The sequence below is a fragment of the Macrotis lagotis genome, chromosome 3, assembly GCF_037893015.1.
Source record: "Macrotis lagotis isolate mMagLag1 chromosome 3, bilby.v1.9.chrom.fasta, whole genome shotgun sequence".
NCBI classification, from domain to species: domain Eukaryota; kingdom Metazoa; phylum Chordata; class Mammalia; order Peramelemorphia; family Peramelidae; genus Macrotis; species Macrotis lagotis.
In genome coordinates, this window is record NC_133660.1 from 211,150,483 (window position 1) to 211,177,252 (window position 26,770).

At 35.8% G+C, this 26,770-nt stretch overlaps 1 protein-coding gene across 3 annotated transcripts in view; it reads left to right on the forward strand.

Moving 5' to 3' along the window:
* SLC2A9 (solute carrier family 2 member 9) overlaps positions 1–26,770 on the forward strand; it is a 283,196-nt gene that overhangs the window by 17,825 nt on the left and 238,601 nt on the right. For all 3 annotated transcript variants that reach the window (XM_074229795.1, XM_074229794.1, XM_074229793.1), the window contains 2 exons: positions 8,838–8,936; positions 24,020–24,180. In XM_074229795.1, coding sequence (XP_074085896.1) covers positions 24,089–24,180 — 92 coding nt within the window. In that variant the 5' untranslated portion in view covers positions 8,838–8,936; positions 24,020–24,088. The remainder of the gene's footprint in view (positions 1–8,837; positions 8,937–24,019; positions 24,181–26,770) is intronic.

Sequence of the window (26,770 nt, forward strand, 5' to 3'; positions counted from 1 at the left end):
CAGGAATGGACCCAGTGATGAATCATATGGCTGTCTTCCAGGGCCTGGTCCAGTTACATTAGGTTGTTTCAACATTAGGTTGAAAATCTATCAGCTAATAAATTTTCTGACCAGAGCAACTCATTAAAATACTAACAGGATGTGAAGGGATTGCCATTTCTGTTGCTTCATGTGTCAATAGAGGTGAGGGGACAGCTCATTTGAAGCCTTGTATCATGTAATTATAGAATAGAATATTATGGATTAGAAGGATCCTATTTTTAAAAAAAATTTATTTAAGGCAATGAGGTTAAGTGACTTGCCCAAGGTCACACAGCTAGGTAATTATTAAATGTCTGAGGTTGGATTTGAACTCAGGTCCTCCTGACTCCAGAGCCAGTACTCTATCCACTGTGCCACCTAGCTGCCTCAAAGGATCCTGTTTTTCTAATTAATCAAAACTTACCCCGAATTTCATTTCTCCCACACCATGATTTCTGATTACTGGGGTGGATGTTAGTGCTAAGGTGTCCATGTCTCAAGAAAAAGAAAGGCAAAAAAGATTGTTTTCCTTTTTCCTTAATGGAGGAGGAGTATTAGGGAGAGAAGGTAAATTTTCTCTAATTGAAAACAATAAAATCTAATACAAAAAAAGAAAAATGGGGATTTCCCTGAGATTTCTTAACTCAATGACTAGGCCTGATGAGGTTAGATATTAGGAGGCAGGGAAATATTATATAGAAATCACCTCCTTCATTATCATGATAATGATGGAAGAGAAAGAGAAGAAAAAGGGAGGAGGAGCTCTATGTCAGTAATATCATAGAGTGAAAGCTAAAAGGGACCCTAGAGGCTATTCAATCCAAGCCTTTCATTTTGCAGATGAGGAAACAGAGGTAAAGAGGGGTTACACAGGCAGTTTGATATGGGAAATAAACTCATCTACTTGACTCCAGGTCTAAGCCTTATTCACTAGGCTATGTGGCTGCATGGGAAAATTCAAGCATCCTTAATAAAAAGAGTAACTCATTTCTAGTTTGTCCAACAGCATCCATAGGAACCTGTGGTATAGACACAACATCAATATTCAGACCAATCCTGGAATCTGCCACAGCTTCTATGAGAACACTATCCTGGAAAAACTCTGGTGTTGGTTGGTTTAGAGTGCTTGGTTCCTCCTAATGGATGGTATGACTTTACCTAAGTCATTTCCCCTTTAGGTCTCTAGATTTTTTTACTTGTAAAATTAGAGAGTTGGATGAGATCACTTACAAACTTCTTTGAAGTTTTGATATTCTAAATCTATGAAATGTATTCACCTGACCTTCAGCATCTTCAATGCCTTTTGTCCAGGGCTGAATAGCACATGACTGAATTTTTCACTACAGAGTTTGGACTTTTTCACTCGGTACAGGAAGGAAGGAAGGAGGGTAGAAGGGAATAGAGGAAGGAAGAAAGAAGGAAGGAAGAAAGGACAAAAGAAAGAAAAAGGAGGGAAGGAAGGAAGAAAGGAAGGAAGGAGGGTAGAAGGGAATAGAGGAAGGAAGAAAGAAGGAAGGAAGGAAAAAAGAAAGAAAAAGGAGGGAAGGAAGGAAGGAGGGTAGAAGGGAATAGAGGAAGGAAGAAAGAAGGAAGGAAGAAAAAAAGAAAGAAAAAGGAGGGAAGGAAGGAAGAAAGGAAGGAGGGTAGAAGGGAATAGAGGAAGGAAGAAAGAAGGAAGAAAGGACAAAAGAAAGAAAAAGGAGGGAAGGAAGGAAGGAAGGAAGGAAGGAAGGAAGGAAGGAAGGAAGGAAGGAAGGAAGGAAGGAAGGAAGGAAGGAAGGAAGGAGGGAAGGAGGGAAGGAGGGAAGGAGGGAAGGGAGGAAGGGGGAGGAAGTTTTGCTCCTTGATGCGGGTTCCTGATTCCGGAGCTGGCCCTTCCCCTCTGGCGTCCGGCCTCGTTCTTACAGCCGGTTCTTTCTGATTCTTCCCCAAGTCGGGCGGCGGGTGCCCCCGTGTCCTGGCCGGGCCGGGCCGGGCCTCCTGGCCAGGCCGGGCCTTCCTGCGGACTCTGCCCCCGGCGGCAGGAGAGCGGGGCCCGTGTCCGGGCCGGCCCCGGGGGCCTCCAGCCCCGCTAAAAGCAACGGCGCGCTCTTAGCTGCATGGCCTCCCCTCTCGCAGCCGGCTCCAGCCCGGGCCCGGACAGTCTGGCTCTGATTGCGGCCCGGGAGCAGCCCGCATGTGAGCACCTGGTGACACGAATTCCTATTGTGCGAACGAGACAGGTAACGAGCCGGCCCGCCGGGGCTCCCGGGAGCCTCCTGGACCCCGAAACCGAGAGCCAGCTGGGGCTCAGTCCTCCCCCACCCCGGACTTGGGCTTTCTCTGAAGTGTTCTCCACCACCCCCACCCCCCTCCCCTCCCCAGGGTCCGAGCTGCCCCGGCCACTTGTCCTCTTAAGCTTCTGGGTCACAAGGGGCTTCTCTCCACGCTCCACTCAAAATAAAGTCACAGGCAACCGGTTTGACTTCCCTCGGTAAGCCCTTGGAGGGCAGGAGGCGATTTTATTCCCAAGTCGTGTCTTCTGCAGCTTCTTTCTTCCCACCTCATCCATGGTCCATAAAAGATTGTTGACTTGAGACGTGGGAGGGAGTGGGGCTCCTCAGTATAGACAAAGAGTCTCATAAGGTGGAGTGTGACAGCTACAAGGGAGGGCAGAAGGCTTTTTCTGCTGCACTGGGGCTGTGGGATGAAGGCTTCATGGAGCAGGTTGCATCTGATCCAGAGCTCAGAATTTTATCACATGTTCGGTTCCAGAATTCCCAGAAATGGGAATAGACAGCTGGAGAGAGACCTTAGACAACAACCAGGTTAGGGACTAGACATTAGCCCAGTTGAACTGGAATATAGAGTGCATAAAAGAGGAAAATAAGGAACAAAGTGATGTTTTCTCATGATGATAGGGAGCCAATGTCTTGTTTTGATGGAGGCACTGATGTGTCTGTGCTGGGCATAGGAAGAATCTTTTTGCTGATATAGAAGGGATGATCAAAGGAAAACAGGAGGTTGTTAAAAGGATAACAAAGATCTAATAATAATAATAATAATAATTCAAATTAATACAGTCCTTTATGGTTTCAAAGTTTATATATATATCACATTTGATTTTGCCAATAATTCTATGAAATTGACAGTAGAAATTTATTTTCTTCATATGACAGATAAGAGAATTAAGACTCAGAATGTTAAATTACTGACCAAAGGTCAGTATTGTTTTTTTTATGGAACCCAGGTCTCCTAACTCTCAGGCCACTGTTATTCCTACTATATCACATGAAAACTATTTCATAATGGTGCCAGAGAACATTACAATGAATCATGCATAAAGAGGAAGGTATAAAGAGAGAATATCCCCTAGGGCCACATGAAGTTGTTCCTGGTCTTCAGTCTCTGAGCCTTCCCATTTTGTGTCCTTTAACCCTCGAGGTGACTTCTTAAGAATTCAGTGCCCTCTTAATCTAATTTCCTAATCCTTCCTTGGCCCATCCTCATCAATCCTTGCTTTCAGATTTCTATTTCACTTACTTCAATCTACTTCACCAAAATCATGAGCTCATTGATGTGAGTAGTTGGGTCAGTGGTACAGATAGTAACCCACTCGTGTTTTCTTATCCTGTGTGACTCTTGTCTATGTTGTCCTATGAATCCTTTATAGACAATCCACTCAATGACTTGGACATGATCCTCTGTTCCCTTAGCTATCTGTGAGTATAAGAATAATATTTGGACTTTCCTTCTATTATTCTTCACTCTTGCTCCTTGGTTGACCCACTTCTTTTTCTGATCATATTACTCTTATGCCACTACTTTCAAGCAAGTTACCATTGATAATATGCTACAGCCTACTTACAGCTATTATGTGTCTGTCCATTGAGTCATGTTACCTACAGTTTTGATTCTTTGTTAATATGGTTTTCCACAATTTATAACCCTATAGCTTTGCTAGAAGAATGATGGATACACAATGATCCCTCTCAAGTAGATTTCTATTTTAATACAAATCAAATCTACAGGCACATTAGAGAGGAAGGGGATATTTTGGCAGAAATCTGACCTTCCTAGACATACTATAATTATATCCCTTAGTTGTCCAGCTATTCTATCCATGTATAAAATAGAACCTGATTTTAAGCCTGTAAAGTATCAAGGCTTCTCTACTCTGGATACCTGCTTTTCCTAAAGCAGGGGGTGAGTAGGGAAGGGAGCAAGCATTTATTAAGAACTGACTTATTCTATGTCAGACATTGTTCTAATCATTTAAAAAATATTATCTCATTTGAAGACAATGTACTAACATGAAAACAACCATGACCTGGGAGTCAATAGACCTAGTGACAAATTCAGATGTACCACAGATTAGCTGTGACTTTATGTAAGCCACCTCCTGTCTTTGAGCCTCAATGTTCTCATCTATAAATGAGTGGGCTGGATCCCAGATATCTAAGATCCCTTTTAGTTCTGTCATCTGAGGTGAAGGAGAAGGAAACCAAAGATGTCTGAGTTTTTGAACCAGATAAATCGCAATACACTGACATCCTTAACCAAAAATGGTTTAGGGAGAAAAAAATGAACTTAATTTTGAAATATTCAATAAGGTGGAAATGTCTAGAACTTGGTGATTGAAATCAGAATTAAGGAGAGATATAAGGTTGCAGATGGGCTGGAAATCCATAGATTTGGAAATTATTTGAGAAAAGATGAATGCATGGGAAATTCTGAGATCACTAATAGTGTACAGAGAGAAGAGAAGATGGAATAGGACAGAGGAATAATAATCAACAATCATACAAGTAGTCTAGTATGCATTGCATTGTGTCATTCTACTGTGAGCCAGGGCAGAAGGTATTCCTAGTACTCCAGAGGTATGTAATCAACCAATTAATCATTAAGCATTTGTTAAATATGTTCCAGGCTCTGTTTGTTACTGTGCTAAGGATATAAAAAGAAAAGAAGAAAAGGAAAGAAAAAACGAGCAAAAACAATTTCTGACTTCTTGGTGCTTGCATTCTAATAGGACAACATTTATTTAAATAGGTACATCCAAGATCCCAAGAAACCATGGGAAGGAAATCTTAAATGGAAAGGCACTGGTAGCTGAGGAAAATGAGAGAAGTCAGTAAAGAATATGCTATTTGAGCTGAGTTTTCCTAGAGGAAGCTAGAGATTTTGGAGGAAGAAGATTCCAGGCTTTGGAGGAGGGAGGTAGCCAATACAAAATCATGGAGATGGAGACGAGCAAGAAGACAGTATGACTTGTTGAATGGACCTTTCTTTCCTCCCTCCCTCCCTTCTTTCCTCTATTCCTTTTCCCCTCCTTTTCTCCCTCCTTCTCTCCTTCCCTCCTTCTCTCCTTCCCTCCCTCCCTCCCTCCCTTTCTTCCTTCCTTCCTTTTTCTTCTTTTCTTCCTTCCAGATGAGAAGTAATGAAGATGTGAACTAGGGTGATGACTATATAAGTAGAAAGATGTTGTAAAGAAAGAAATAACAAGGTTTGTCAACTAACTGGATATATAGGGTGAGTGAGAGTGAAGACTCAAGGGCCACACCAAGGTTTGGAACTTGTTGACTGGAAGGATGGTGCTGCTCTTGAAGTTTGGAATAAGAGAAGGTAGGAGAACTATGGGAAAAAACCTGTCATGCAAACCTAGAGAAGAGACATCATCCAGGAGGAGAAAGTGTTCAACAGTGTCAGATGCATCCAGGAAGTTAAAAAGTATAAGAAATAACAAAGGGTGGTTGGATTTCTCAATTAAGAAATAATCCATAACTTTGGAGAAAGTAATTTCATTTGAATAATGAGTTCAGAGCCAAATTGAAAAGAGTTTAGAAGACAGTGAATGGAAAGGAAGTAGAGATGTCTAGTATAGGTTGACACCTCCTGTAGGTGGACTTTTCAAGATGTTTAGTTTAAAAGAGGGAGATATAGAATAATAGAAGGAAGGCTGAGATCCTGTGAGGATTGTTTGGGAAGGAGGAGACATAGAAGCCAGTTTAGCCAATAGGTGGAAGTGAAGAGGGAAAGCATTTGAAGTATAGTCAGAGAAAGGGCCCAGACCAGTGGATTGTGAAATACTAAAGATTAGAGACAGAGTAGGGATGATAATAATGCAATTTGCTTGAGAAGATGACAGAGGAGATTAGTAGTGCAGGTGGACATAAGTTTCAGTTAGAGCAAGAAAATGGAAAAGGTATGATATGAAAAGCTTAGTATTTAGGGAATTTTGGTAACAATAGAACAAGAGTATCATAGAATATAATGGAAGGGGAAAGCAGGGCAGGAAAAAGGATTTGAGTTATGGACAGGCAGAGGTAAACAGAGATGAAGTAACAGGAAGTGATTATGTAAAGGATTTTTTTCATGGCCAGCCTTGAATGTTGAGTCCCAAAGATGAACAAAAAATAAATTTACTGGTTCATTTATTGACACAGATATTTTCTCTGGGAGGCTCATGTTCTGTTAAAGCTATAATCAAGCCCCAAGAGGAAAAAAATAGGCTATTTAACTGGAAACTCAAATTTTGTATTGTATAATTCGACAATCAAAAGAATATTTGTTTCCTTTGTTAAAATTTCACATATCTTATCCCTAAACATACATAATAGATGCTCAGTAAAAACTTGCAGATTGGGGGTGGCTAGGTGGCGTAGTGGATAAAGCAGGGCGTTGGAGTCAGGAGTACCTGGGTTCAAATCCAGTCTCAGACACTTAATAATTACCTAGCTGTGTGGCCTTGGGCAAGCCACTTAACCCCATTTGCCTTGCAAAAACCTAAAAAATAAAACAAACAAAAAACAAAACAAACAAAAACTTGCAGATTGATTGACTGAACTTTTGTCATTTTGGAGAAGTAGAATGATTGAGAGCCTTTTCTAACTCCAAGTCATGTTAAAGTAGAATTTGAGGGGCAGCTAGGTGGCACAGTGGATAGAGCACCGGCCCTGGAGTCAGGAGTACCTGAGTTCAAATCCAGCCTCAGACACTTAATAATTACCTAGCTGTGTGATCTTGGGCAAGTCACTTAACCCCATTGCCTTGCAAAAACCTAAAAATAAAATAAAATAAAATTTGACCTTGCATATACTTAGTCCTCAATCCAATAAAGACACTTAGGACCCAAGTATGATCTAATGAAAGAGGTCGAAGGGATATTAGAATGTTAAACATAGAAAACTAAAGATTTAAGGTATTTTAGATGTTATAGAATTTCAGAGCTGTGACTCAGAACAAGAATTTATTAAGCTCCTACTTTTTGTCAGACTATTCTGAGTATAAATAATGCAAAATCAAAAATGAGATAATCCTTGTTCTCAAAGAGCTCACATTCCTTTGATGGAATACAACACAAAATATATAAAAAGTCAATCAAAAGTAATTTTTGGGAGAAGTTAGCAACAACTGGATGGATTATGATAGCTATTCTGCAGGAAGCAAAATTAATCTAATCAGTAAATATTTATTTTTTAATGTATTAAGTGCTATGAATATAAAAAAGCCCCTACCTTCAGGGAACTTGCAATAAATAAACATACTAAATAAGCTATATAGATTAAAAAAAGAAAGAAATACAATGGGAAGGCATTAGAATTAAGAGAGATTGAGAAAGGTTTCCTGTAGAAGATGTAATTTTAGTTGGAACTTAAAATAGAAGCTAGGAAGCCAGTAGGTGGGGGTGCAAAGGGAGAGCATTCAAAGCATGAAGGATAGTTAGAGAAAGGGCCCAGACCAGAGAGAGATAGAGGGTTTTGGTTTTTCAAGGTAATAGGATTAAATACTTTGCCCAAGGTTTACATCTATGTAATTATTAGTAAGTGTCTGAGGTTGGATTTGAACTCAGGTCCTCCTGACTCCAGGACCGGTGCTTTATCCACTGCACCATCTACCTGCCCTGAATGTTTTGCTCATGAAACAGCTAGGAGGCTAGTGTCACTGGACTGAAGACTGACAGGGAGTATGGTGCCAAAAATACTAGAAAGGTAGGAATGGGCCTAGGTTGTGAAGGGCTTTGAATGCTAAACAGAATATTTTGTATTTGATTCTGGAGGCAATAGAAAGCCTAAGGGAATTAGGGGTGTGTGGCACGGTTAGACCTGTGCTTTAGGAAAAACACTTTAGTGACTGAATGGAGGATGGAGAGAGACTTGAGGCAGGTAGACCCACCCGGGGCTATTGCAAGGGTCCAGGTGTGAGGAGCTGAGGGTCTGAATCATGGTAGCAAGTGTAAAAGGTAGAAGGGGATATATGTAAGAGGGATTATATCAGTGAAGTTACCAGACTTTGGCATATAGAGTATGAAGAGCCCTCAGAACATAAAAGAACTTTGGAGTTAGAAGAGACATTTGAAATTAGTACCTAGAATCTTAGAAGTAGAAGGGCCTTAATAGATCATCTACTTGAGAGATTCTTAACTTTTTTTGGTGTCCTGGACCCCTTTGGGGTCTGGTGAAGCAGAGAGATTCCTGCTAGAATAATTTTTTAAGGGTATGGGATAAATTATTTAATTATATTGAAATACAATTATCAAAATGTTTTTAAAAGTCCATAGATATCATTATAAGAACCCCATATCTAATCCAACCCTCATTTTGAGAGGGGGGGGGAAGGTCTGTTTTGAAGTATAAAGCAGAAATTAACCAATCTAATGTAATATCATACAAAAGAATGAATTTTCTTTTCAGAATTATTATCATAGTAATAATGGAAGTCATTTTAGGTAAATTACATGTGTAAAGTGCCTTGTTTACTTTTTTGTAAATATCTATAAAGGTTCTGTTATAATTCATGTTTAGATGATGCCTAATTATCTTTTCTTATTTCCCTAGGATTGGTCATTTTCTCTCATCGTGGCATCTCTCATTGGAGCCTTTGGCTCTTCATTTCTCTATGGTTACAATCTTTCGGTTGTCAATGCCCCTTCCCAGGTAAGTATTGAAAGATAACTAGATAATCTTCCCAGCAGAGGGCAACCTTGTATAATCTACAGTTTCAGCTAGCCGGTGATGCCATTTTGTTGCAAAGAAACACTGTACCACAGCTCCTAATTACCTCTTTCCCACTCTGGTTTTAGACTGTTCAGAAAGTCAATGCTGAAGAATATTGCATTCAAGCCAAATGGAGTAGTCTATCTTCCTTAATTTTTAAATTTTAAAAAATGCATTGGGGCGGCTAGGTGGCACAGTGGATAAAGCACTGGTCTTGGAGTCAGGAGTACCTGGGTTCAAATCCGGTCTCAAACACTTAATTGCCTAACTGTGTGGCCTTGGGTAAGCCACTTAACCCCATTTGCCTTGCAAAAACCTAAAAAAAATGCATTGTTGATATTTGATTTCATGCCTTAGTTATCTTTCCTTTTCTTCCCCTTTCCCCAATGGAACTCTTTCTTACTGAATGGCACCTTATATGTACTAGACATTATATAGGTTCTGGGAAACAAAGTTAAAGGTAATTTTTATTTTTAAGGAGTTCATTATCCAAGAGAACATGTTTCATACACACATACACACACACACATGACACATACATACATACACATACACACACACACACACACACACACACACACATATATATATATATATATATGGTATATTATATACTAAATATATATAAAAATGATCCAAGTTCATTTGCAGCTAAGGAGATCAGGAAGATAAGGAGATATGGAAGGGAACATTTGAGCTGATGCCTAAAGTAAACAGATTCTAAAATTCAGAATATAGTGGGGATGTATTACAGGCATCAGAGACAGTCAGTACTAAGGAGTGGATATGGGATATGGAATATCAAATATGAGCAATAAGAACAAAATCAATTTAGCTAGAATAGGGTGTATAAGCAGAGAAATAATATGTAATAAGGTTGCAAAGGTAGGTTGGGGTCAGTTTGTGAAAGTCTGTAAATAACAAACAGCAGAATTTAGAAGTAAGAATTTAGTCAGTCAACAAACATTTATTAGGTACCTTAAGTATCTTCTAGGAATTGTGCTAAACAGTGGGATCATGGAGTTTTTTGGTTTCTTTTGAATTAGCAGATTTATCTAATTAGATCATAATTTAACCTTCATCCTAGTTAAACTTATTCTTTTGACTCATTCCCAACTGCATTTTAATAAAGGCATAACAGTATATGACTCTTTAGTAATATTAGAAGAGAATAAAAATAAAGTCCATTAATATTTCTACTATGTGTATCTCCTCCAAGTCCACATAATTCTCTTCAGATTCATGCCCACCCCTCTTTTGACAAGCAAGTCTAAAACATAGTTAGTCAGACCCGTCCTTAAGGAAAATCACTTTGACAGCCAGATGGAGGATGGATTGAAGTAAGGAGAACAAAGAAAAATATTTTATCAAAGCCAATGGACACAATGATAGGGTTGACAGTGTTGCCTCCTAACCTTCAGGTTTATCCCAATACTCAGAGGGAACAAATAGCCATCTGACCTCTGGGTAACCAACCTGCCAATGAGCATAGAGGTTGAGAGAATAAATACAGAGTTTATATTACCTAAATAACTTGAGTATTTAAAAGAAATAGTGTTGCTCCTGGCTCTTTATTAACATATAAAGAGCCAGGACACTATCTATCATCTATCTAGCTATCTATTTATCTAGCTATCTTTTTATCTATCTATCTATCTATCTATCTATCTATCTATCTATCTATCTATCTATCTATCAAAATAGTGTTGCTCCTGACTCTTTATATATATATATATATATATATATATATACATACATATATATATATGTATATGTACTATCTGTGAGTCTTTTAATAAATCCTTCATAGAAAATTCCCTGAGAGTCCTTCTAAGGTGTTTGGGGGTGGGTATCAAAGGAGTTTTGATGTTATTAATTTTTAGTACATGACCTGCCTTTTCTGATCATATATAGCCTTGTGGAACTTTCATATGCAGATCGCTATCTTTTCTCTTTTTTTTTTTACTGAAAACATGCCTCAGCTTTGCTCTTTGGGTAACTTGAAATTTTGATTTTTCTTTGATTGTGAGTCAGGTGAATAGCATCCTCAGGAAGAATATTGGACTTTTGTATCAATGGGTTGCTTTGGATCTTGGAAATCACTACAATTTTTCTTGTTTTCATTAATGTATCAAGTCAATGCACCTATTTTGGGGCACCAGAAGATTATTCATGAAGTCTATTTTGAAATAGTGCTATCTCTTTAACAAATCTCTCTCATTCTTTTTTTTTTTTTTTTGGTTTTTTGTTTGCAAGGCAATGGGGTTAAGTGACTTGCCCAAGGTGACATAACTAGGCAATTATTAAGTTTCTGAGGCTGGATTTGAACTCAGGTACTCCTGACTCCAGGGGCAGTGTCATATCCACTGCACCACCTGGCCACTCCCTCTCATTCTTTTTAAAAATAGTATTTTACTTCTCCCCCCAATTGTAAGTCAAGACAATTTTTAGCATTCTCTTTTTTTACAAGATTTAAAGTTCCAGCCTTTTCTCCCTTCTTCCCCTCCCCTCTTCTGAAAATTGTAGGCAGCTTGTATAGGTTATACATGTGCTATCATGTAAAACATAGTTCCATATTAGTCATACTTATGAAAGGAGAAACAGATCAAAAGGGAAAAAATACAGTAAGTGAAAAAGTATTCTTTGATCTGCATTCAGAGTTCATCAGTTCTTTATTTGGTTGTGAATAGTATTTTCCATTTTGAGCCCTATTTACTTGTCTTGGATCACTTGTGTTGCTGAGAAGAGCTAAGTCATTCATGGTTGATCATAACACAATGTAGCTGATATTGTCTACAGTGTTTTACTAGTTCTGCTCATTCCACTTTCATCAGTTTGTACAAGTCTTTCCAGATTTTTCTGAAATCTGCCTGCTCATTTCTTTTTGTACATAGTATTTCATTACATTCATATACCACCACTTGTTCAGTCATTCCCCAATTGATAAGTATTCCCTCAATTACCAATATTTTGCCATTACAAAAAGGATTAATATGAAAATTTTTGCATATGTAGGTCCTTTTCCCTTTTTTATGATCTCTTTAGGATAGAGACCAAGTAGTAGTATTGCCAGATCAAAAGATATGTAGTTTTGTTTCTTTGGGTGTAGTTTCAAATTGCTCTCCAGAGTGGTTGGATCAGTTCATAACTTCACCACCAATTCATTAGTGTTCCAATTCATACCCTTTCTAAACTTTATCATTTTTCTTTTTTTACCATATTAGTTCATCTGATATATGAGGTGGTAGCTCAGAGTTGTTTTAATTTGCATTTCTCTAATCAAAGTGTTTTAGGACACTTCTTCATCTGCCTATAGATAGCTTTGATTTTTTAATCTGGAAACTGTTCATATCTTTTGGCCATTTATCAACTGGGGAGTTCTCTCCCTAATTCTACCCAATATTTTCCCTTAATCTAGATTCTAGTCTAGGTGTTTGGAGTTTATTTATCTAATTAGATCATAGTTTAACCTGTACCCCACTTAAGCTTATTCCTTTTTCTCATCATTTCTATCTTTCAATGGAGGTCATTTACCAAGGCACAATGGTATGTGGTTCTTTAATTGAATTAGAAATGACTAAAAGTAAAATATATTAAAATCCCTACTATAGATATCTCCTCACAGTCCACATAAGACTCTTCAGGTTCATGCTAATACCACTTTTGGAAAAGAAATCTAGGAACATAAGTAGGTCATCCATGCTGTTTTTTTCCCTACTGGTAGTACAACCAGAAATGCCAGCAGAAATGATTCTACAACTCAGGACTTTTGTTCTCCTTTTTCTTTTTCTTCTTCTTTCAAAACATAAGTACTTTTTGCTTTGATATTTCCTTACTTTTTTTTTTTTTATAAATAATCCTCCTGATCTCATTTACCCAGTGATATCTTTCCCTTTTAAGTTGGCATGAGCCTGGCTCTTCTAGTAATCTGAATTGAGAACTGATTCCCTTGTTGGAACAACAGCTCTTATACAATTGTATTTCTGTCTGCTTTCATTTCTTTAGTAGATATGAGAGAAGATTTCTCTACAGGGAATAACAGGTTTTCTCTTATTCCTTTCCAAGTGCCAATGTTCTGGTGTTTTTCCTTCACATTATTTTTAGTCCTGTTCTGATTACTTCATTTTGTATCAGTTGATGCAAATTGTTTCATGTTTTTCCTGAATTCTACATATTTATTATTTCCAATGATTTAATGTTATTGAGGACTCCCTAGATGGCATGAATTCTACCTACTAATATTTATCAAATTCAAAATGAAAACATTTTTAATATTATTTTGAAATTTATTTTGATCTAGTGAACCTCTTAAAAAATCTTAGTGACCCCCAAGAGTGCCTGAACCATACTTTGAAAACTTTTGATGTAATGGATAGGACATTGGACTTGGAGTTAAGACCCAGATTTAAATTCTTTTTCCAGACACTACCTGTCACTAACTAAGCAAGACAGTAATCTTTCTGTGATACATTTTTTTCTCATCCATTAAATAAGGAAATTGGTCTTTGTGGCTCTGAAGATTCCTTCTAGCTCTAAATCCTTTGATTCTGACTTAAAATTTATACATATTCCTCTTCTTTATAGAATAAACATTGATATTCTTATACTATATGATTATTGTGAATACTAGTTGTATATATAGCTCATTCTATACTCTGTCAATATGAAATCAGTTGGAAAATAAAAATTTCAGTATCATGTAACTCAGCCATGGGGGACCACCTGATGGCATTAGGGACTGATCTTTTACAAAATGTCTTCAGTCAGCCACTGAGGGAAATCGGTTAGGAAAGCTTCTGTGCCAGCTGGATGCATTCAATAGCCAGCCCTGGGTGAACAAAGTTAATTCAACTGTACAGAAACCTGATGTTCTTTCTTCCTTAAAACAGTCTGGCAGAAGAATGAGGGAAAAAAAGCAGCAAGCTCAAACAATAAAATGTTAAACTCAACCTTATGAAAGAGAATTATTTTTTATAAAATGTTTTATGGATATTTTTGTTATTTTTTTCACATCCTCTCAGTTCCCAATTCCACTACTCCAATTCTAGCCACAAATCTCTCCCTTTTAACAGAACAGAACAAAATAACCTATCAACTGTCTGACTTCATTTGCAGTATCTGTGCCTGTATTAGAAAAACACTTAATATTTCTTTTACAAAGAGGGAAATGTTTCATTATCAGTGTTCTGGAATCAAGACTGATTGCTGCATTAGCTAGAATTCCATTGATTTTTGTTTTCTATTACTTCATGACTATTGTGTATTGTTGTTCTCTTAGTTCTGTTTTTTTATCCTCTGCATCAGTTTATATAGGCTCCTATGAAATTTTCATTTTGTGGTTTTTAAAGATTGGATGATAATTTTGACTAGTGACACTTTTCTTCCAGTAAGGAAAACCATGCCCTCCCATAAAATTCCCCTGACAGATCTATTCCATTGACTGGAGGTCTTCCTCAGAGTCTTCACATTCCTTGAGTGCTAAGGAAAACATGAGGGTTACATTCTGTCTTGTGTTCCTTGTTCACCTATATGACTGGTCTAGCTTCTTTTCTATTTATTCTTTTCTATTAATACATATCCTGGAAATCTTTTAAGCTGCTTGTCATGACCATGACATCACATATTATGTTGTATCCTGTTTACATACTTATTCTATCTCTCTGTTGTCCCTTTCAATTATCTGAAGATTTGATTCTTTTACAATCCTTGATTTGATTCTACAAGCTCAAATATCACCTTCTCTTTAGGCCATGAGGGAGCTTGCCCAAGACTTTGAGCTCAAAGCTGAAAGTGATGTCTAGAGCTAAGACAGAGTTAGAAACAGGATCAACAACAGAGTTCAGAAGTCAAGTGAAGAGATAAGGTCTTAGATCAGACCAAGGGTTTCACCATTGCTCAAAGAGTAAAAATGGGATAAAGAATACTCAGTGAGCTGGAATCAATGTTCTTCAGACATTTATGCTTTTTTAAAATCTATCCATTATTTTCCTCTAAATTCACCACATCTGGACAATGCTGACTATCCCTGACAAGTTTTCAATATCGAAGGCTAGCTCTCCATAGAGTTTCTAATTGATACTAAATTTATCATCATTTTCTACTTCCCTTATTTAGCTTCGGTTTTTTCCTCTGCAAAATGGGAATAATTGTCACTGCACCACCTACCTTAAAGAATTCTTATCACAGTTAAGTGAGAAAATTGATATAAAGTGTTATATAAATGAACTGTTTTCACTTAATTGTCTTTTGTAAATGAAATTGTAGAGGAGGATGCTTTATTAATATTTGCAAAAATGGACTTATCATGATTCTTAATAGAGAGCCTTCTCTCTTAAGCCCCTGGGGAAATATGTAATGAAAGTTGGTTCCATCCACCCTCCAGAACTGTCATTTCTTTGTTTTCATGAACAGTAATTGTGAAAGATACTATTTCTAACTGTCATACTTCTACTATTACTAAAGTTTCCTTATCATAGTGGTTATAAAACTTCCATCAGCTCTTTCAGAGGTTAATGACCATGTTTGAGAAAAGTTGCCCAGAGAAGTGACCTCAGGTACCTTATTTTATTCTTAGAGTGAAAAGTTGCTTTCTCTCATCAATTATTAATTTCCCTAAAGAATCTAGGTACATTGTTTTCTAATGTGAGTACACGGAATACTTTCTATGTGGTTGTCCTTGGGGTTAAGGTAAATGGAACTTGGCCTCATGGGAGAAACTGAATCTATTTCTATATATTATGGGGGTATATAAATATATATGTATATATTATATCTGTGTATACTATATATTTGTGTAGATATACATTAAGGGTTTGTGATTTCTTCAGTGCAGCAGTGATAGATGGTTGATCATCTACAATTTAGTAAATAAGAGAGTTGCATGAAGCTCAGCAAGACTAAGTGACTTATCCATTGCTCACAGGGCCAGGGTATGTATGTTTATATATTATTTACTAATTTACAAAGCATTTTTCATGTTGAAGTTTATCTTCAACAAATATGTAGATAGTATAAGTATTATTATCAATAATAGTAGCTCATATTAATATAATATCATAAGGTTTATAAAGTACTCTATTATATATTACATATAATCTTTATTATGTGTTATATATTATATATGGTTATATGAATTATGTATTATGTGTATTATATTATATATTATCTTTATTATATAACACTATCTTTATTGTATATTATATATTATTTGATTCCCTATGGGGTAGATACTACTACAACTCACATTTTACAGATGAGAAAACCAAGACCAAGAGAATTTAAGGGTCTTGACAAGGTTCTTGCCCCTCGTAGGTATCTAAGACAATTCAGACTCAGGACTTTTATACATGAAGTCCAGAGCTCTATCCGTGATACCACCTTTAAAGGTAACTAAATTGAGCTTCAAAGAGGTAAATGACATATCCAGTACCTAAATTTTGCAATTCGAAATCCAAAATTTTAATATATTCACAGGATGCTAGATACACATGAGAACATTATATATGTAAAGATGTGAATGAAATATTTTGGAAATTTCATATTAGCTTTCATATTAGCTGAACTGGACCTTGAAGATAGGATATGGGGAGTCATAGAGAAATAGAATTTCAGGCATCCCAGGGAGGATGTTTCATTTCAGCTTATCTCAGACAGGTAAGTCAGTTGACTAGCATTTACTAAGCATGTTCTTCTACCTGCCAGGCACTGTGTCCTGGAGATACAAAGGCAAAAATAATACCTGGTCTAAGAAGCTTAGAGGAAGAGGTTTGCAACTGGATTCAATTCAATGCACATCTTTTGTTAACTAATGATTACCATGATGAAAATGGTACAGGCTAATTAGTAAGAGCAAAACAAATTCATCATCAGGAACAAGGGAGAAGCATTTTAAATTCCACCAATTGACCTTTTAAACAATTTATAGTATCTTGGTTTATTCAAGATGGACACATTGGACTCTTACAATAATAACATTTTTATTATGATATATCTAATCATACAGATATAACATAGTATATATACATACTTATTTTTTAAATTTAATTTTTCCCTAGTTACAAATAAAAGCATGCTTTAACTTTAATTTTTAAAACTTTGTGTTCTGAATTCTCTCCCTTCTTCACACCCCCATTAAGAAAGCAGGCAATTTGATATTGGCTAAAATATGTAGTCATGCAAAACATTTCTATAGTAGTCAAATTTACATATTTTTAATAAGTAACTTGCTATCTTCCCCCTACCCTACATGGAATCTAAGCTTGAGCTTTCTGAGATGGACTTGTATGTAATTACTAACATTTATCTATCCTTTTGGTCACACCTTTCTGTAGCAATTTTAAAACTTAAAGAGTACTTTCCTCATAATAATTCTGTGAGGTATGTTGTCCCCATTTGACAGATTTGTTTGAAGTAATATCACTATTAGATGTAGGCAGGACTCAAATTCAAGTGTTATGATTTGGTACCCTGCTTTGTTTTCATCTAGGTATTGGCCAGTGATAAGTTCAGGTAGAGATTTAAGCATAATGTGTGTCACCTTCTAATTACTTGTATGGGGATGTGTCAGACATGTCTTACCTACAATCATATGATTGGTTTTTTAGGTCCCATGTTTTATATATCTATATATCTCTATCTCTGTCTCTGTCTCTGTCTCTGTCTCTGTCTCTGTGTCTATCTCTCTCTATCTCTATCTCTATTTCTATCTCCCTCTGTTTCTGTCTCTGTCTCTGTCTCTACATCTATATCTATATCTGTACCTATATTTATATGCTAGTCACTTCAAGTTTTCAGACAATGGTTGTATATTACAAATAATTTTTGATACTGCCTCTCAAAATAGGAAAAATTGGCAGTGATTTGAAAGGCTTCTTCCAATCTTTATGATCATGGTGTGATATGAGGACAATAAAGTATAGTTTTTCACATAATGACATCACCTATTTTCTTGAGGTATATTGTATGATATGGAAATTTCTAGGGGTTTGTTAAAAGTTAGCCTATCTTCTCCATTCAGAACAGGTTTTGACCATCTCTACCCCCCCAAGACACACACACACACACACACACACACACACACACACACACACACATCCTGTATTTTCAGTAGATAGATATAAGCACTTCAATCAATGCTTGATTGTCAAGGGGACCAGATGATTGCTTCTTACAGTGAACTCTCCCATCAGACACACACACACACACACACACACACACACACATCTGAGCTCAGTGGGGCTTAAAGGATTTTGAGCCAGAAGCAACCCTAGAGGTCATCTATTCATTCCAGCCCTCTTATCTTATTTGCATCACTAACTTCATAGGGTTGTTGCAAGAAAAGAGACTTGTCATTTCAAAATGATGCAGAAATAAAATGAATTACTATTATCATGAATTTATAAATGTGGAAAACAAGGCCCAGAAAGCTAAAGCTCCAAGTCCTATAGTGAGTAAGGGGCAGAGCAAGGATGAAACTCAAGTGTTTGAAACCAAGTCCAAATCACTTTTGACTATCCAAGATGATATCTCATCTGTAAAACAGATAGTGATTTTTATAGATTTTTGCTTTTTTAAAATTTTTATGTATAACTTTTACTTTTATATCACATTCATTTCTAAATATTCCCTCTTCCCTACCTAGAAGGCCACACATTCTAGGATAGAATAAAAAAGAAAGGGGGAAAAGAAATTTAAAACAAATCAATCAAAACTAACATGTAATATTCTTTGCCTGTAGTTCTCCACCTCTGCAGAAACATGTATACTTGTGAAAATGAGTAGTGGAAAGAAGCTATTCTTTTCTATATTTTAATGTTGAACTTTGAATGTGTGATTTACACAGTGTTTGATTTGGTTTTCTTTTTGGTGTTGTACTCCTTGTGTATGCTATTTATCTATTTCTTATTACTTTTCCCTGCATCAGTTCATGCAAGCCATCCAATACATCTCTGAATTTTTCCTGTTCATACTTTCTTACTGCATGATAATATCCCCTTACATCTATGTACCACTGCTTATTTAGTTTTTTGCCCCATCTATTTTGCTCGGTTTTCTTGGAAACATCACAAAGTGCAGTTTTGAATGTTTGGGTATATGTGTACCCTTTCTTTGTCTTTCATCTCCTTGTAGTGCCTTGCAATGAGATCTTTGGAGCAAAGGGTACAAATATTTTAGCCATTTATTACAATTTCAGATTGCTTTCCAGAAGTCAGACCAATTCACAGTTCTACTCATGTTAAGTTAGAGTGCCTGTCTATTTAGAGCCCCTCCAACATTCCCATCTTTTTTTCTTTCAATTTGGAAAGATGTTATTTATTTTGAATTTTACAATTTTCCCCCTAATCTTGCTTCCTTCTCTCCCATCCCCCACAGAAGGCAGTCTGTTAGTCTTTACATTGTTTCCATGGTATACATTGATCTAAGTTGAATATGATGAGAGAGAAATCATATCCTTAAGGAAGAAAAATAAAGTATAAGAGATAGCAAAATTACATAATAAGATAATGGTTTTGTTTGTCTTTTTTTAAATTACAGGTAATAGTCTTTGGTCTTTGCTCAAACTCCACAATTCTTTCTCTGGATACAGATGGTATTCTCCATTGCAGATACCCCAAAATTGTCCCTGATTGTTGCACTGATGGAATGAGCAAGTCTATCAAGGCTGATCATCACCCCCATATTGCTGTTAGGGTGTACAGTGTTTTTCTGGTTCTGCTGATCTTGCTCAGCATCAGTTCATGCAAATCCTTCCAAGCTTCCCTATATCCCATCCCTCCTGGTTTCTAATAGAATAATAGTTCCATGACATATATACATATATATATATATATATGTATATATACATATATATATATGTATGTATATACCACATTTTGTTAATTCATTCCCCAATTGAAGGACTTTCACTTAATTTCTAATTCTTTGCCACCACAAACAGGGCTGCTAATAATATTTTTGTACAAGTGGCAACATTCCCATCTTTTAACCATTTTGTCAAATTTTTTTTGGGGGGGGGAATGGAGAGGTAGGGCAGTATGATATGAAATCTCAGTTGTTTTGTGTTTTTCTTAGTGCTTTAGAGCATTTGTTCATATTGTTGATCTTGATCAATGGTTTCCAGTTCTTCTTTTGAGATCTTATTTGCTTATAGAGTTTTACCACTCTTCCATTGACTTTATAGTAGTCATTTGATTCTCACAACATCCCTATAAAATTGATAGTTAAAGTTTCATTTTTCCACTTTAACAGGAAAAATTAAGATAAGGAGAGCTTTATTGCTAGTGGCAGAAATGGAATGGGAATGCTATCTAATCAATTCCATTTAAAATATTTATTGTTTCCTTTAGTTGTAGGTCACTGTACTGAAAATGGAAAAGGGGAAACCTTAACTATTCCCTTCCTTCAAGGAACTTATATTTTACATGGAGGAAACAATATAAATAGACTGGTGTTCACAAGAGAGGTCATGATTGGATAGATATATATGTATAGGCATTTGTTTATGTATACACACCTATAACACAATGCAGATACATATTTTATATATGCAACATATATTCATATATATATGTATGTATGAGTATATGCATGTGTGCAACTCTGTGCATTCACATAAATGTATTCATGTGTTGAATTGTAAACATGTTTGTATAAACAGGTAATAGATGATAGATAGATAAGTAAGTATATAAAATATATATGTATAGAGATGATAATTATGCCTATTGCAACCAATAGGAACATTAAGAGAAAGTATAGAGAGTAGGGGTGAGGACCTGAAATTTTGGGAGACACTAATTTTTAGAAAATGAGATAATGATTCAACAAAATGGATTAAGAAGGAATAGTCAGGTAGCTATGTGTAGAAGCAGGATGTCAATGAAATCAAGAAGAGAATCTACACAAGAAAAGGGGGGGTGGAGGACAGTGGCAATAGCCAGACAGCAGTCAAAGAAGATTAAGACTGAAAAGGCTTATTGAATTTACCACTTAAAAGGTCACTAATTATCTTGGAGAGACTAGTTTCAGTTGAGTAATGGAGTTGGAAGTTACATTACAATGGGCTAAAAAGTGAATGCAAAGGAAGGAAATAGGTAAAAATATGTATTTAAAAGTATAGATAGGGGCAGCTAGGTGACATAGTGGATAAAGCACCGGCCCTGGAGTCAGGAGTACCTGGGTTCAAATTCAGTCTCAGACACTTAATAATTACTTAGCTGTGTGGCCTTGGGCAAGCCACTTAATCCCATTGCCTTGCAAAAAAAAAAAAACCCTTAAAAAGAAGAGAGAGAGTAAAAAAAAGTACAGATTACTCTTCTTTTTAGGTGTTTGTGAAAATAAGGCTAGATATAAGATGATAACTGAGGAGATGGCAAGGAGAAGATTGCTTATAGACTTCAGGGAGGTAGCTGGTGAATAAGAGGAGATTGAAGATGAAAGAAAAAGAGAGAATGATAGAGGAGGAAAGCTCCCAGAGGTTATTAGAATGTATAGGATCAAGGGCACAAGTAGAGGTATTGGTCTTGACTAAAAAAAAGATGCCTTCATCACATTAGATCAAAGTAGATGAGGATAGGGAATAGTATGAAAGGGTATTGAAGAACAGAGAAGGGATAAGACGGAGTTCATGAAGGGTGGCTTCAATTTTCTGACAAGTAAGAGTTGAGATCCATGACAGAGGGGCAGATAGTAGTGTGCAAATAGAGGATAGAAAATAAAATTAGAAGTGGATTTTATAAGAATCATCTTATTAGGTTAACCAGGCTAGAATAAATGGATTGTCTTATGACACATACTTTTTTTTAGTTTTTTTTTTTTTTTGCAAGGCAATGGGGTTACGTGTACATACTTTTTTTAAAGATAAGTTTTGTTGATACCTTTTTTTACATCATATTTATTTCCAGATACAGTCCCCTTCCCACCTTGTTCAAACACAAATAATTGTATACTCCCTTTTAATAAAGTCAGCAGATCCAGTGATAGCATCTCACAGTGTAGATAACACTCCCAACCCTTGGAGAGAAAGGAAAGTATATGTCATTTTTGTTTGCTAGGACCAAGATGGACATGGCATTTACTCAGAATTTGTTTTTTTTTAAGTGTTCTTTTCATATGCATTATTGTGGGCATTGCGTACAGGGTTGTCTGGGTACCATTTTTATCACTACATCAATTAATATAAATCTTCTATGGTGCAGTAGAAAGAGCAATGGCTCTAAATTACAGGAACTGGATTCAAATCTCACCTATTTGAACTTCCTACATGACTTTGAGCAAATTCTTAATCTCCTGGAGCCTTTGTCTCCTCATCTTTAAAATTAGAAGGTTGGATTGGAGGGTTTCTGAGGTTCCTTCTCATTCTAAACCTATGATTTTTGTGATGACCAACTTCTCTAAATTCTTCTCACTCATAATTTATTACCATACAATAATATTCCATTCTATATTTCATTATATTCATATACTACAAATTCTGCCTTAAATTGAAGGACATCTATTTTGTTGCCATGTCTTTGCTACCTCAAAAGTACCACTTCTTTTGCCTTTATTCTCTTTTAAAATATTTTAAACTACAACTTCCACAGTGAGATCACTGAGTCCAAAGATGAACTAAGCTATATTTTTTTTCAAATTCTGAAATTCTTTCAGAATGATTGGACAATTCATGTCTCTGATGATTTTATGAGACTGCTTTTTACTATGGTATTTCTAACAGTGAACATCTTTTCTGGTCTTTGACGATTTGATAGTCATAAGATGAAATCTTAGTTGTTTTTATGTGCATGTCTCATTAGCTAATTGGAGCCTTCTTCATGTGGGTAAGTTCAAATTGATAATTCGAAATTCTTCTTTTGGCATCGTTCTTATCTTTTGTCTACTTATAAATATTTGTGAAAATTCTCTATATAATTTAGATATCAGTTTATTTTTAAAGATACTTGATGCAAAGTTTCCCCTTCATTTCTAACTCTTATTAGCAATGATTTTTGTTAGTTCAAAAATGAAATAATCTTTGCTATCTAGAAGTTTATATCTTATCAGAGGAATTGGCATATACATAATAAATAGGTATATTTAAAATAAATACAGGATAAACTTTTTGAGAGAAAGATCTCAGAACTAGGTGTTCCTTGAGCAGCTTTGAAGAAAACAAGGGATTCTAAAGGGTAGAGGTAAGGTGGGAGTTCATTCCAGACATGGGTTAAGTTAGCACAAAGGTGTAAAGATAAAGTTTGGAGTATCATAGAATCATTTGTGAGAAATAAAAAAGTGAAGAGAAAGCAGATAGTCATGGTAATGCAGGGTTGGTGGTAAGCCTAGATGTGAGAGGTAATAGAACAAGAAACCAAGGAATTTGAGAATGGGCAAATAGTTTACAGTTTACCTAGAAAACCATAGAGTCAGGATGGTGAAGGGAAAGAAATGAATCTAGAGCAGGAAACTTGGGTTCCTCTTACCTCTTAATGATATTACACATCATTATTATGTTATTTATGATAGTATATATTATATTTATCTATGTACAAATCCCCTCTACTAGAGTGGAAGTTTCTTGAGGTCAAGCATCATGTTTTATTCATGTGGCATCTCCCTTGATGTCATGAATATATTAGCTATGCCAGAAAAGTTTTTCAATGAATTTACAGTTTTCACTGATAGTTATTGCCTTTTTCTAACAGTTCCATTTTCATGTTTTCAAGGTATCTCCCTAGTATGACATTGTGGTTTAATACAACATATTTTCTTTTTCACAGGGGTAACAAGTTATCTTTTCAAAGTGTATGGAACATTCAATTCAAAAAATTTAAAAATCTGACTTAAAAACTTAGGAACCTAGATGTTTTCATTGCTCATCCCAAATTATTTCTTCTTCCTGATTGACTTGAGTCCCTTTCGGAGAATTTGACTATCTATACATTTTGCATTTCATCAGGGAAGAATATTTTTTTTGACACAAGTGTAGGTTATGTTTTTAACTCCTAAGTTGTAGAAAAAAGAAATAACAATATGCCATTTATTTTCAGTTTATCAAGACTTTCTACAATGATACCTGGGAAAAAAGAAAAGGCCAGTCAATAGACGATAATACTCTAATGCTGCTATGGTCTGTTACTGTGTCAATTTTTGCTATTGGTGGCCTAGTGGGGACAATGATGGTGACTTTGATTGGAAAGGTTCTTGGAAGGTAAGAATAAAGCTAAGTAAGCTGCTTCTGTTTGCTCATCTAACAAACTCCATCAACAGCATTCAAAGTTATTACATGTGATTCATTTTCCTCAAAAATCATACTATGATGTCTCATTATTTTGGTAGAATTGGTTTCATCATGTGGCAAAAGGCAATAGGAAACATCATTTCATGGATACTTAGTTATCTTGTCTTGCCATCTTTTCGATGAACAAAAACAAAAATGCTATGATGATAACTGATAAATTGCAGAGAATGTAGATAAATTTAAAAAATTGAAATGATGTTATGAACTATCAGTTTATATCTTGAGATGCAATGACTGTAATGTGAATATAATTACTTAGGAAGACACAAAAATTATGTTAGAAAATAAATAAGGACAAAAAAAAAACTAAAAAAAGGAAAATAAATAAGGGATGGCTAGGTGGCGCAGTGAACAGAGCACCAGCCTTGGAGTCAGGAGGACCTGGATTCAAATCCAACCTCAGACATTTAATAATTACCTAGCTGTGTAGCCTTAGGCAAGCCACTTAACCCCATTGCCTTGAAAAATCTAAAAAAAAATTAAATAAATAAGTAAAAGGTTCAAGAAATGAGAGATCACATGGATGTCATTTGCAAAAACTAAGTAAGAAAGCACTGTATATTGTGAGCAATCAACAATATTCTGTGACTTCATCTTAACAGAAAAGAAATGTTTACTTATGTAACAGTCATTTTGATATATTGTGTATGATTATAGCAAGTTTACATTTTTAAATTTTTATTTAAGGAAATGGGGTTAAATGACACAGCTAGGCAATTATCAAGTATCTGAGGTCTAATTTGAACTCAGGTCTTCCTGACTCCAGAGTGATGCTCTAGTCTCTGTACCACCTAGCTGCCCCCATTATAGTAAATTTAAGCTGGTACTTTGGACAAAAGAGGAGACTTTGGTCAACTTTGATTATCCCACATTTTAGAGGTAACTAATTAATGTAAAGTAGTTGCTAATAGCATAACACTGATTTAAAGTATAAGCTTATTTGCAAAATATTACAGAAAGAGAAAAGCAATGGTAAAAGGAGTATTATCACACAAATAGTGAAAAATATTTGAGAAAAAAATGAACCTGCAGAAACCTTAACATAAAATCCAACTAAGCAAGATTATTCCTAATGCATTTATAGATGAAATTAGAAAGACAATGTCATTGTGAAATATAACAGATCTATTGGCATTTTTATAACAATTTCCTCATTTTTTTCCTTGCAAGGCAATCAGAGTTAAGTGATTTGCCCAGGGTCCCACGGTTCGTTAGTATCAAGTATCTGTGTCTGGATTTGAACGCAGATCTTCCTGAATTCAGGATCAGTGTTCTATCCCCTGGGCCACCTATTGCCCAATTTCTTCACTTATAATGATAGAAAAATTATTAAATTTAGATTCATTATTTTGTTGGGCTAGCTAGGTGGTGCATTATATAGATCACTGGATTTAGAATTAGGAAGACTCATCTTCATAAGTTCAAATCTAACTTCATTTGCCAGCTAGATTAGAAGCAAGTCATTTAATCTTGTTTGCTTCAGCTTTTCATCTGTAAAATGCACTCGAGAAGGAAATGGCAAACCACTCCAGCATCTTTGCCAAGCAAATCCCAAATGAAATCATGAAGAGTCAGACACAAGCAAAATGACTCAACAACAACAACAACAACAAATTCTGCTCTGAATGGACTGAGGAAGTAGAAATAGCAATGAAGAAATTAAATCAGAAAGAATAGTATGATCTGACTAAATACATATAGAAGAAATTCATTATGGAGTTAATATAGTGATGAAGAAGCAATCTGCAAATGGATTCTTATGATTTTAGGAGAAAATTTTAAAGAGGAAAATATTCCTAAAAAAATAGAATAACTCCTACCATAGATAATACTTTTACCCTTAATCAAACACACTCAAGACTACATGAGAATTAGTGACCCATTTTCTTTTATCTATACTATGTTTATGAATAGCCTATATTGAGGGTAACTGACAAAAGCATGAAAAAGGAACAAGCAAGTTTTTGCAGATAATTTTTTTATAGGTCATATTTTTACAGTTACCCAAATGTCAGAGTCATTGAGAAGATAAGATCCTATTTATTAATAATTTTTAAAAAAAGTTTAACTCAAGTTGTCTACCTCTGGAGTTACAGCATTTAGGATTACACATGACATCATTGAAGAAAAGAAAGGAAAATTTACAGGAAATTTACTAATTTCATTAAACCCTGGAATAATGGAGAGCAAAGAGGGAAGAAGAGATGACCCTGACCATTTACTCTGGAAAATACTCGAATGAAAAACACATTGCCCAAAATATAAGAGAAAGGTGAATGTCAAGTTAGTCTATTAATTTCTTCTTAACAAACTGGACAACTTAACATTCTCCTTCATTCCTCCCCACTGCCATTGCTAGATCTTTCCTCACAAAGTAAATTTGTTTGCTTTGAGCTATAGGTCTATATGAACCTGTCCAGGTCCTTGCTTACTTATTGCTTCAATCTCAGAGAATTTTTCCTTCTTTCAAGAATTTTAGTAACTGAATCAAAGTCTTTTT